The 14,113-nt window shown below is 41.0% G+C and overlaps 1 protein-coding gene across 10 annotated transcripts in view; it reads right to left on the bottom strand.

The window, feature by feature from the left end:
• The window catches only part of FAM13B (family with sequence similarity 13 member B), an 88,497-nt gene that overhangs the window by 21,267 nt on the left and 53,117 nt on the right, over positions 1–14,113 (bottom strand). For all 10 annotated transcript variants that reach the window (XM_033409803.2, XM_033409806.2, XM_033409808.2 and 7 more), the window contains one exon: positions 1,089–1,153. In XM_033409803.2, coding sequence (XP_033265694.1) covers positions 1,089–1,153 — 65 coding nt within the window. The remainder of the gene's footprint in view (positions 1–1,088; positions 1,154–14,113) is intronic.

Raw genomic sequence — 14,113 nt, 5'->3', positions numbered from 1 at the left:
AGTCCTCACTAAATGGATCCTTATTGTTCTACCAAATCCAGATGTCATCATTCTGGGGATGCCTGTTAATGCTGTTAATCTTTTATCTTCAGCCCATAGCTCCAATATTCCCTGGGCTGGAAGAAGATCATTCCTGCCTCCTGAAAGGAAGCACAAGGAACTGCTGTAAGCAGGAAATCTGTGGACCTTCAGAGTATGGGGACGCTCCAGAGACATGGCTCCAAAGAATTTACGTGCCCTCAGAGAACAGGTTTCCTACCCACAATTAAGAGAGACAATGGCATTAATGCAAGTTTACCCCTGCCAACAGGCTATCACCAAATTAGTAATGCTGTATGGGACTTCTCAGTATTTACAATCTAGTCTCCAACTTCATTACTAATGTGTTTTTAGAATATCAAATCATCATTCTGAAGAAAATTATAACACACTTCTTAGCAATGTCTTAAAGAATCATAAAAAGAGTAATGACACCCACAACCTACTTTAAAACATTCTAGAAAGCTTCTGTTTAAAGGGACTTTATCTATCGAGTAACTATGGGGACTACATATGGCTGAAATACTCATTGCCTCAGGGATCCCCCTTCCATTACTGCTGGCCAAGGACATAAACAAGCACCAACTGCATAGGACTGTACTGGGACACATGGAGGAGTAGTTAGAAGGGAAACAAAAACATCCCTACATATTTGTTGATGCAACTATGTTACAAACTTTCAGTTAGCTATCCATAGTTCCAAGACTATGAATTAACTCACTGAAATGTATTCAAAATATCAATAAATTCCCAAATTGTTCTACAAATCAGCTGAAAGTTTTAAGTGTCTCCAAGAAGGCTGTGTTCTTCCTTCTGAACATTTTCCAAGTTATAACTAATGTCTGTCTGAACCTGCATCTACTTTCAATATTTATGGACATTTAATATGCTTTATACTTACCATCAAAACAAAACATTTGGTTTTTTAGATCATCTAAAATGTATGTTATAATGGATAGCTTCATCTAAAACATTCACCCCAGAATCTGTAAAGAACTCCAATTCTCAAAATGAATAATTAATTAGCAACAACAAGAGAAAATGCTTACCTCTCAAGACAGCCAGCTTCACCATCACCATGATCACTGCATGGCTCTAACAGTATACCTACAGTCTGACAAAAAGAACACACCACCATATTAATGGAGTTCCCATCACTTACATATGAGACGAAGTTTCCGATCTAAATTAGGATATTAGATTATAAGTTAGTCAAATGCCCCTCTTTAACTACTACTTATAATAGTCTATAGATGTTAGCATCTCTTTTTACAGAGAATAATTTATCTTCCTCAAAACCTGAGTCTTATGTGTGTTTGCGTGTGTGTGTATAAAATGAGGACCCTGCATTTCTTGCTACCCCAGTGGGCAATAGGTACTGCTACTACTATCACATTCTTTTTCCTTCCTTAGAATTCTCTCCTCTGAAAATGATGGTCTGCTACTTCTCTTTCTCCTCAGCCATGAACATACAGGTTGGTTAACTTCCTAGCAGGTAACAGAGGAGTCATGTAGTTCACCAGATCCCTTTATTACATACAATTGAAATAACACCTCTGAACCTCAGAAACACATGAGAAGGCTCCTGCATTTTCCAATGGGCTTAGTGACATCATCCCATGCTTATTCCTCCCTTAAAATAAATACTTCCCAAGTCTAATACAAATGTCTTGTGCATTACTTCAAACTATGTAAACTTTTTAGTGTCTTTGATGATCACCTCTGAAATCAACAAAAGCTTTGATCTTCTTAGATTCTTCTTAAGAAACTACCACTTGTGCAGTTTTGTTTAATATGAAAGACAGTCTGTAAGGAGCTATTAAAATACTTCTCTTTTCCAACTAGATATCTCTGTGAAGCTAAACTGGCCTCATGCACTAGAAACAAAAGAACCTATAGAACAGAGAGAATGCAGAAGCAGGTATGAGAATCCAGCTGACTTCTGTTAAGTCAGACAGACATTAACCAGATTTGTAGATATGTATAACAATGCCGTGCCTCAAATTAACTATTTTTAAAAATAGCTGCTTTTGAGCAGAAGTAAGAAGAACTACAATCTTGCAGCCTGTGGAACAAAAACCACATTCACAGAAAGACAGACAAGATGAAAAGGCAGAGGACTATGTACCAGATGAAGGAACAAGATAAAACCCCAGAAAAACAACTAAATGAAGTGGAGATAGGCAACCTTTGAGAAAAAGAATTCAGAATAATGACAGTGAAGATGATCCAGGACCCTGGAAAAAGAATGGAGGCAAAGATCGAGAAGATGCAAGAAATGTTTAACAAAGACTTAGAAAAATTAAAGAACAAACAAACAGAGATGAACAATACAATAACTGCAATGAAAAATATACTAGAAGGAATCAATAGCAGAATAACTGAGACAGAAGAACAGATAAGTGACCTGGAAGACAGAATGGTGGAATTCACTGCTGCGGAACAGAATAAAGAAAACAGAATGAAAAGAAATGAAGACAGCCTAAGAGAACTCTGGGACAACATTAAATGCAACAACATTCACATTATAGGGGTCCCAGAAAGAGAAGAGAGAGAGAAAGGACCTGGAAAATATTTGAAGAGATTATAGTTGAAAACTTCCCTAACATGGGAAAGGAAATAGCCACCCAAGTCCAGGAAGCGCAGAGAGTTCCATACAGGATAAACCCAAGGAGAAACATGCCAAGAAACATAGTAATCAAATTGGCAAAAATTAAAGACAAAGAAAAATTATTGAAAGCAGCAAGGGAAAAAAGACAAATAACATACAAGGGAACACCCATAAGGTTAACAGCTGATTTCTCAGCAGGAACTCTACAAGCGAGAAGGAAGTTGCATGATATACTTAAAGTGATGAAAGGGAAGAACCTACAACCAAGATTACTCTACCGGGCAAGGATCTCATTCAGATTCGATGGAGAAATCAAAAGCTTTACAGACAAGCAAAAGCTAAGAGAATTCAGCACCACCAAACCAGCTCTACAACAAATGCTAAAGGAACTTCTCTAAGTGGGAAACACAAGAGAAGAAAAGGACCTACAGAAACAAACCCAAAGCAATTAAGAAAATGGTAATAGGAACATACATATCGATAATTACGTTAAATGTGAATGGATTAAATGCTCCAACGAAAACAGGCTTGCTGAATGGATATGAAAACAAGATCTGTATATATGCTGTCTACAAGAGACCCACTTCAGACCTAGGGACACATACAGACTGAAAGTGAGGGGATGGAAAAAGATATTCCATGCAAATGGAAATCAAAAGAAAGCTGGAGTAGCAATACACATATCAGATAAAATAGACTTTAAAATAAAGAATGTTACAAGAGACAAGGAAGGACACTACATAATCATCAAGGGATTAATCCAAGAAGAAGATATAACAATTATAAATATATATGCACCCAACATAGGAACACCTCAACACATAAGGCAACTGCTGACAGCTATATAACAGGAAATCAACAGTAACACAATAATAGTGGGGGACTTTAACACCTCACTTACACCAATGGACAGATCATCCAAAATGAAAATAAATAAGGAAACAGAAGCTTTAAATGACACAATAGACCAGATAGATTTAATTGATATTTATAGGACATTCCATCCAAAAACGGCAGACTACACTTTCTTCTCAAGTGCGCACGGAACGTTCTCCAGGATAGATCACATCTTGGGTCACAAATCAAGCCTCAGTAAATTTAAGAAAATTGAAATCACATCAAGCATCTTTTCTGACTATGAGATCAGAAATGAATTACAGGGAAAAAAACGTAAAAAACACAAACACATGAAGGCTAAACAATACGTTACTAAACAACCAAGAGATTACTGAAGAAATCAAAGAGGAAATCAAAAAATACCTAGAGACAAATGACAATGAAAACACGACAATCCAAAACCTATGGGATGCAGCAAAAGCAGTTCTAAGAGGGAAGTTTATAGCTATACAAGCCTACCTCAAGAAACAAGAAAAATCTCAAATACACAATCTAACCTTATACCTAAAGGAAATAGAGAAAGAAGAACAAACAAAACCCAAAGTTAGCAGAAGGAAAGAAATCATAAATATCAGTGCAGAAATAAATGAAACAGAAACAAAGAAAACAATAGCAAACATCAATAAAACTAAAAGCTGGTTCTTTGAGAAGATAAATAAAATTTGTAAACCATTAGCCAGACTCATCAAGAAAAAGAGGGAGGGGTTTCCCTGGTGGCGCAGTGGTTGAGTCCGCCTGCCGATGCAGGGGACATGGCTTCGTGCCCCGGTCCGGGAAGATCCCACATGTCGCAGAGCGGCTAGACCCGTGAGCCATGGCCACTAAGCCTGCATGTCCGGAGCCTGTGCTCCGCAACGGGAGAGGCCACAACAGTGAGAGGCCCGTGTACCGCAAAAAAAAAGAGGGAGAGGACTCAAATCAATAAAGTTAGAAATGAAAAAGGAGAAGTTACAACAGACACCACAGAAATACAAAGTATCCTAAGAGACTACTACAAGCAACTCCATGCCAATAAAAGAGACAACTTGGAAGAAATGGACAAATTCTTAGATAGGTATAACCTTCCACGAGTGAACCAGGAAGAAAGAGAAAATATGAACACACCAATCACAAGCAATGAAATTGAAACTGTGATTGAAGATCTTCCAGCAAGGGCTTCCCTGGTGGCGCAGTGGTTGAGAGTCCGCCTGCCGATGCAGGGGACACGGGTTCGTGCCCCGGTCTGAGAAGATCCCACATGCCACGGAGCGGCTAGGCCTGTGAGCCATGGCCGCTGAGCCTGCGAATCCGGAGCCTGTGCTCCGCAAGGGGAGAGGCCACAACAGTGAGAGGCCCACGTACTGCAAAAAAATAAATAAATAAATAAATAAATAAATAAATAAATGCTGGAGATGGTGTGGAGAAGAGGGAACCCTCTTGTACTGTTGGTGGGAATGTAAATACAGCCACTATGGAGAACAGCATGGAGGTTCCTTAAAAAACTAAAAATAGAACTACCATATGACCCAGCAATCCCACTACTGGGCATATATCCTGAGAAAACCATAATTCAAAAACACACATGTACCCAAATGTTCACTGCAGCACTATTTACAATAGCCAGGACATGGAGGCAACCTAAATGTCCAACAACAGATGAATGCATAAAGAAGATGTGGTACATATATACAATGGAATATTACTCAGCCATAAAAAGGAATGAAATTGGGTCATTTGTAGAGATGTGGATGGACCTACAGTCTGTCATACAGAGTGAATTAAGTTAGAAAGAGAAAAACAAATATCGTATATTAACACATATATGTGGAATCTAGAGAAATGGTACAGATGAACCTATTGCAGGGCAGGAATAGAGATGCAAACGTAGAGAACAGACTTGTGGTGTGGACACAGGGAGGGAATTGGGAGATTAGGATTGACATATATACACTACCATGTATAAAACAGATAACTAGTGGGAACCTGCTGTATAGCTCAGTGCTCTGTCATGACCTAAATGGGGGGATGGGGGTGGAGAGGTGGGAGGGAGGTCCAAAGTGAAGGAATATATGTATACATATAGCTGATTCACTTCATTGTACAGCAGAAACTAACACAACATTGTAAAGCAACTATACTCCAATAAAAAGAAAAAATATATAGATGCAAAAATCCTCAACTAAATATTAGCTAATCAGGGCTTCCCTGGTGGCGCAGTGGTTGAGAGTCTGCCTGCCAATGCAGGAGACACGGGTTCGTGCCCCGGTTCGGGAAGATCCCACATGCCGTGGAGCGGCTGGGCCCGTGAGCCATGGCCGCTGAGCCTGCACGTCCGGAGCCTGTGCTCCGCAACAGGAGAGGCCACAACAGTGAGAGGCCCGCGTACCGCAAAAAAAAAAAAAAAAAAAGAAATAAATATTAGCTAATCAAGCACCTAAAAAACTACTAAAGAACTATACACAACAACCAAGTAGGATCTATCCCAGGTATGTAAGGCTGGTTCAGCATTTGAAAATGATATAATGTAAGCTATCATCAATAGGCTGAAAAAGAAAAATCACATGATCTTATCAAGAAATGCAGAAAAAGCATGTGACAAAATCTAACACTCACTCATGATAAAAACTCTTAGTAAACTAGGAACAGAGGGGACTTTTTCAACTTGATAATGACTGTCTACAAAAAAGCTACACCTAACATCATACTTATTGGTGAGAAACTCTATAAACTTTCTGAGTTCAGGTACAAGGCAAGGATGTCCCCTCTCACCACTCCCTTTCAACACTGTATTAGAAGTCCTTGCTAATACAGTAAGGCAAGAGAAGGGAAAAAGGGTTAGCAGATTGGGAAGGCAGACATAAAACTATCTTTGTTCACATATGACATGATTGTCTATGTAATGCAGAAAATCTGAAAGCATTAACAAAAACAATCTCCTGGAACTAATAAGTGATCATTAGGTCGCAGGATACAAGGTTAATAAACAAAAGTCAATTGCTTTTCTATACACCAACTGCATTCTGAAATTAAAATACAATACCATTTACATTAGCACCCAAAAAAGTGAAATATTTGGGTATAACATTTATATGAGGGGGACTTCCCTGGTGGTGGTTAAGAATCCACCTGCCAATGCAGGGGACACAGGTTCGAGCCCTGGTCCAGGAAGATCTCACATGCCGCAGAGCAACTAAGCCCGTGCGCCGCAGCTACTCAGCCTGCGCTCCAGAGCCCGTGAGCCACAACTACTGAGCCCATGCACCACAACTACTGAAGCCCACGCACCCTAGAGCCTGAGCACTGCAACTACTGAGCCCACATGCCACAACTACTGAAGCCCGAGCACTCTAGGGCCGACGTGCCACAACTACTGAGCCTGCGCTCTGCAACCACTGAAGCCCATGCACCTAGAGCCTGTGCTCTGCAACAAGAGAAGCCACCGCAACGAGCAGCCCACGCACCACAACAAAGAGTAGCGCTTGCTCGCTGCAACTAGAGAAAGCCTGCACACAGCAACAAAGACCCAAAGCAGCCAAAAAAATTTTAATTAATTAATTTTTTAAAAAACATCTATATGAGAAAAACTACAGAACTCTGAGGCACCAAATCAAAGAAGAACTAAATAAATACAGAGATATCCCATTTTCATGGATTGAACACTCAATATTGTCGAGATGTCAGTTCCTCCCAATTTGATGTACAGATTCAATGCAATCCCAATCAAAATCCCAGCAAGTTGTTTATGGATATTAACAAACTGCTTCTAATCTTTATGGGGGGAGGTAAAAGACCTAGAACAGCCAACACAATACTGAAGGAGAAGTACAAAGTTGGAGGACTGATACTACCTGACTTCAAGACTTATTATAAACGAATAGTAGTCAAGACAGTGTGGTACTGATGAAAGAATAGACAAAGAGATCAATGGAACAGAATAGAGGTTCCAGAAATAGACCCCCATAAGTATAGCCAACTGATCTTTGACCAAAAAGCAAAGGCAATATAATGGAGCAATGATAGTCTCTTCAACAAACGGAATTGGAACAAATGGACACCCACATGCAGAAAAATGGATCTAGGCAGAGATCTTACACCCTTCACAAAAATGAATTCAAAATGGATCATAGACCTAAATGTAAAACACAAACTATAAAACTCCTAGAATATAACACAGGAGAAAAACTAGATGACCTTGGGAATGGTGATGCCTTTTTAGATACACCTCCAAAAACACAATCCATAAAACAAGTAACTGATAAGCTGGACTTCATTAAAATTAAAATCTTCTGCTCTGCAAAATCTGATATCAAGAGAATTAGAAGACAAGCCACAGACTGGAAGAAAATACTTGCAAAAGACACACCTGATAAAGGACTGTTATACAAAAAAGCAAAGGACTCTTAAAACTCAATAATAAGAAACAACCCTTGAGACACAGATGTAGAGAATAAACATATGGACACCAAGGGGGGAAAGCGGTGGGTGGTGGGGGGAGGTGGGAGGGTGGGATGAATTGAGAGATTGGGATTGACATATATACACTAATATGTATAAAATGGATGACTAGTAAGAACCTGCTGTATAAAAAAATAAATAAAATAAAATTCAAGAATTCAAAAAAAAAAGAAACAACCCAATTGAAAACTGGGCCAAAGACCTTAAAATACTTCTCAACCAGGGAACTCCCTGGCGGTCCAGAGGTTAGGACTTGGCACTTTCACTGCAGGGGCCGGGGTTCGATCCCTGGTTGGGGAACTAAGATTCCGCAAGCGGCAAGGCACAGCCAAAAGAAAGAAAGAATTAAAACTCAATAACAAGAATATAAAACCCAATTAAAAAAAAAAAAAAAAGACTTCTCACCAAAGAAGATACACTTCTTTATACAGGAGATGGCAAAGAAGCATATGAAAAGATGCCCCCACATCATATGTCATCAGGGAAATGCAAATTAAAACAATGAGATACAACTACCTACCTATCAGAATGGCCAAAATCTGGAACACTGACAACATCAAATGCTGGTGAGGTTAGAGAGCATTAGGTACGCTAATACAATGCTGGTATGAATGCAAATTGGTACAGCCATTTCAGAAGACAGTTGGCAGTTTCTTACAAAATTCATACTGTATGATCCATCAATTGCGCTCCTTGGTATTTACCCAAAGTAGTGAAAAACTTAAGTCTACATAAAAACCTGCACACAGATGTTTATACCAGCATTATTCATAATTGCCAAAACTTGGAAGCAACCAAGACGTCCTTCAGTAGGTAAATGGAGAAATAAACTGTGGTACATACAGACAATGGAATACTGTTCAGCACTAAAAAGAAATGATCTATCAAGCCACAAAAAACATACAGAGGAAACTTAAATGCACATAACTAAGTAAAAGAAGACAATCTGGAGCTACATACTATGTGATTCCAACTATATGACATTCTGGAAAAGGCAAAACTATAAAGACAATAGAAAGGTCAGTGGTTGCTGGTGGGATGGGGTATAAACAGGCAGAGCACAGTTAAAAAACCTGGTATATTATATATTTTTCCAAACCCATGAAATGGACAACACCAAGAATGAACCCTAAGGTAAACTAGACTTTGAGTGATTATGGTATGTCAGTGTAAGTTCACTCGTGGTAAGAAATGTACCATTCTGGTGAGTGATGTTGATAATGCGGGAGGCTATGCATATGTGGGGGCAGGGGACATATGGGAAATCTCTGTACCTCCCTCTCAATTTTGTTTGTAAACCTAAAACACCTCTAAAAATAGTCTCTTAAAAAAGAAAAAGAATTCCTGCTTTCTTAAAGTAACTAATATACCAACTTCATTCAGCAAATCTACTGAGTTGCCTACTATCTGCCAGGTGACATTTATTTGTTTGGTCATATATTCCACAAATACTTAATGAATACATACTATGTGTTCTAGATAATGGGGATGTAATAATAAACAAAACAGATGAAGATCTCAGCCCTCATGAAGTTTATAGTCTAATGATGGGAAACAAACTAACAATAGATATGTGCAATGGTGACAGAACTATTAAGGGGTAAGAGGGGCAGACAGTGAAGGACAAAAAGTTTAGAGACTGGATAGAGGCAGGTCAGTGAGAGGGCCTGTTAATACATACATACAGAGTAATGAGGTTTGGCCTGAGAAGGTAAAATTGAGGAAAAATCTGCGGGATCAGATGAGGAAACAAGCCATAGGGATATCTAGGCAAACAGCAATCCAGACAGCACCTTAAGACTGAACTGTCTCAGTCCATGTTTCCCTACTGCCTATTGCTATATTTTTATACCTAGATGGCACTGGAAGGTTCTGAGATGAGAACTGACATTACGTAATTTTCATTTTAAAAGGATCACTCTAGCTGCTGCTCAGAACAAACCATAGGACGGAAAAGATAAGATCAGTTAGGAGGCTGTATTAATCTAAGTGAAATGATTGGACCTGTGTGGTGGCAACGGAAACATTAAAAATGGTCAGATTCTATACAAACTTCGAAGGTACAATCAATAGGTCTTTGTAACGGACTAGATGTGCAGTAAAAGAAATCAAGGACGACCCAAGGCTTTTGGCCTATGCATGTGGAAGGAAAAACTGCCGTTTACTGAGATTTTAAAGACAAAAGGAAGAATACATGTGTCAACAAGATTACAAGTACAGTTTGGTGCATGTTAAGATGGATATAAAATGTTTATATGATGTTTATGAGATATTAAGATGTTTATAAGATATTCAATGTTGGGTACAACAGCTGGGTATAGGAATCTATAAAGTTCAAGAGAGAGATCTGGACTAGAGATAGAAACCTGGGAGCCTTTAGCATAGTTGTAATCACATAGCTAGTCTTTTCAGATTGGCTTCTTTTACTTAGTAATGTGCATTTAAGGTTCCCCCACGTTTTTTTTGTGGCTTGATAGCTCATTTCCTTTTAGTGCTGAACAGTATTCCATTGTCTGTATGGTATTTAAAACCATTAGACTAAATGAGATTACCAAGCGAGTGAATGAAATAGTGACCTGAGAACTGGGCCCTGGGCCATACTAAATTTGAGAACATGAAAAGCAATCAGCAAAGGGATAGAGCAGCCAGTCAAGGAGAAAAAAAAACCCAGAGGAGTGCGATATCCTAAAAGCCAAGTGAAGAAAATGTATCCAGGTAGTAGGCATAATTAATTGAATCAAATTGTGCTCTTAGGTCAAGTAAAATGTGCAAAAGACATAATTAGTGATTTGCAAGAACAGTTTCAGAGGAATGTTAAGGGTAAAGGTTGCCTGGAGGGGATTCAAGCCAGAATGTGAGAAGAGAAATTAAACAGACACAGACAATTCATTCAAGTAATTTTATTATAAAGGAAAGCAGAAAAATGGTGGTGTGGCTAGAGTGGGAAGAAGGGTCAAGAGAGGGTTTTTTCCTAAACATGGGAAAAGTAACAGCCAAAATATTCTACACTGATGGGAATGATCCAGTAGACAGGCAGAAACCGATAAACCAGGAAAGAGCAAAGAGACAACAACAGAAGCAATAACCAAGAATAGATGAAAAGAGATTAATCGAATACACCAGTGGAAGTAAGAATATTAATACACAAGTAAAATACAAGTCCAGTAAAAGTAACAACAGCAGCTTAACTTCTGTAAAATGTTTTCCAGCTTATAAAATAACTTTATACTTTTACTTCTTTGGATATTTATAACAATCCTCTAACAGAGTTATTACCTCCCACTTATATAAAGAAAAGCAAAGAACAACTCAGAGAAGTTAGGTAACTTGGTCAAAGTCACACTGCTATTAACAGGCAAAGCCAGAATACAAATCTCTATAAATTCCTTATTACAGGTATGTTAGCTTATGATTTAGAAGGAAAACATGCTGAAGAAAATTTCCTCATTCATTAAGTATATTATCTTAAAAAGTGTTAACAAGGGACTTCCCTGGTGGTCCAATGGCTAAGACTCCATGCTCCCAATGCAAGGAGCCCGAGTTCGATCCCTGGTCAGGGAACTAGATCCCACATGTCGCAACTAAGAGCTCACATGCTGCAACTAAAGATCCCGCATGCCACAACGAAATCCCGTGTGCCACAATTAAGACCTGGCATAGCCAAATAAATAAATATTTTTTAAAAATAAAAAAATAAGAATAAAAAGTGTTAACAAAACTAAACTTTGAAACATGTCTTAGAAAAAGGTTGTTTTGTACATTTATTGAAATTATTTTAAAAACAACGTTACTACTAAAAATTGTGACAGTGAAAATTTACTTTTTAAATGATGTTCATGGGTTTTCCATAATTATGAAAAGATCTCATGTTCTTCAGGAAAAAATCTGGGGCATACAGGGCTTTTAAAAAGAACAGGATCTAGGGCTTCCCTGGTGGCACAGTAGTTGAGAGTCCGCCTGCCGATGCAGGGGACACGGGTTCATGCCCCGGTCTGAGAAGATCCCACATGCCGCGGAGCGGCTGAGCCCGTGAGCCATGGCCGCTGAGCCTGCGTGTCTGGAGCCTGTGCTCCGCAACGGGAGAGGCCACAGCAGTGAGAGGCCCGCGTACCGCAAAAAAAAAGAACAGGATCTAGGGGAAGATGGCGGAAGGGTAAGACGCGGAGATCACCTTTCTCCCTGCAGATACATCAGAAATACATCTACACGTGGAACAACTCCTACAGAACACCTACTAAACGCTGGCAGAAGACCTCAGACCTCCCAAAAGGCAAGAAGCTCCCCATGTACCTGGGTAGGGCAAAAGAAAAAACAGAGACAAAAGAATAGGGACAGGACCTGCACCACTGGGAGGGAGCCGTGAAGGAGGAAAGGTTTCCACACACTAGAAGCCCTTTCGTGGGCGGAGACTGTGGGTGGCGGAGGGGGGCAGCTTTGGAGCCGCGGAGGAGAGCGCAGCAACAGGGGTGCAGAGGGCAAAGCGGAGAGATTTCCGCACAGAGGATCGGTGCCGACCAGCACTCACCAGCCCGAGAGGCTTGTCTGCTCACCCGCCAGGATGGGCAGGGCTGTGACCTGAGGCTCGGGCTTCAGTCGGAGCGCAGGGAGAGGACTGGGGTTGGCGGTGTGAACACAGCCTGCAGGAGGTTAGTGCACCACGGCTAGCCGGGAGGGAGTCCGGGGGGAAAAGTCTGGACCTGCCGAAGAGGCAAGAGACTTTTTCTTCCCTCTTTGTTTCCTGGTGCACGAGGAGAGTGGATTAAGAGCGCTGCTTAAAGGAGCTCCAGAGACGGGTGCGAGCCGCGGCTAACAGCGCGGACCCCAGAGATGGTCAGGAGACGCTAAGGCTGCTGCTGCCGCCACCAAGAATCCTGTGTGCGAGCACAGGTCACTCTCCACACCTCCCTTCTGGGGAGACTGTGCAGCCCGCCACTGCCAGGGTCCCGGGATCCAGGGACAACTTCCCCGGGAGAACGCACGGTGCGCCTCAGACTGGTGCAATGTCACGCGGGCCTCTGCCGCCGCAGGCTCCCCACCCCCGCACTCCGTACCCCTCCCTCCCCCCGGCCTGAGTGAGCCGGAGCCCCCGAATCAGCAGCTCCTTTAACCCCGTCCTGTCTGAGCGAAGAACAGACACCCTCAGTCGACCTACACGCAGAGGCGGGGCCAAATCCAAAGCTGAACCCCAGGAGCTGTGCGAACAAAGAAGAGAAAGGGAAATCTCTCCCAGCAGCCTCAGGAGGAGCGGATTAAATCTCCACAATCAACTTGATGTACACTGCATCTGTGAAATACCTGAATAGACAACGAATCATCTCAAATTGAGGAGGTGGACTTACAGAGCAAGATTTATTATTTTTTCCCCTTTTCCTCTTTTTGTGAGTGTGTATGTGTATGCTTCTGTGTGAGATTTTGTCTGTAGAGCTTTGCTTTCACCATTTGTCCTAGGGTTCTATCCATCCATTTTTTTGTCTGTTTTTACTTTTTTAAAAAAATTTTTTCTTAATAATTATTTTTTTATTTTAATAACTTTATTTTATTTTACCTTACTTTCTTTTCTTTTATCCTCTTCCTTCCTTCCTCCCTCCCTCCCCCCCCTTCCTCTCTTTCTCTCTTTCTCTCTTTCTTTCTTTCTACTTTTTCTCCCTTTTATTCTGAGCCATGTGGATGAAAGGCTCTTGGTGCTGCAGCCAGGAGTCAGTGCTGTGCCTCTGACGTGGGAGAGCCAACTTCAGGACACTGGTCCACAAGAGACCTCCCAGCTCCACGTAATATCAACGGCAAAAATCTCCCAGAGATCTCCATCTCAACACCAGCACCCAGCTTCACTCAACTACCAGCAAGCTACAGTGCTGGACACCCGATTTCAAACAACTAGCAAGACAGGAACACAACCCCACCCATTAGCAGAGAGGCTGCCTAAAATCATAATAAGTCCACAGACACCCCAAAACACACCACCAGACGTGGACCTGCCCACCAGAAAGACAAGATCAAGCCTGATCCACCAGAACATAGGCACTAGTCCCCTCCACCAGGAAGGCTACACAACCCACTGAAACAACCTTAGCCACTGGAGACAGACATCAAAAACAGCCTGAACTGCAGCCTGCAAAAAGGAAACCCCAAACA

The sequence above is a fragment of the Orcinus orca genome, chromosome 3 (assembly GCF_937001465.1).
Source record: "Orcinus orca chromosome 3, mOrcOrc1.1, whole genome shotgun sequence".
In the NCBI taxonomy this organism is placed as follows: Eukaryota; Metazoa; Chordata; class Mammalia; order Artiodactyla; family Delphinidae; genus Orcinus; species Orcinus orca.
Note: the sequence above shows the minus strand (reverse complement) of the source record. Positions and strands in the feature narration are given on the sequence as shown.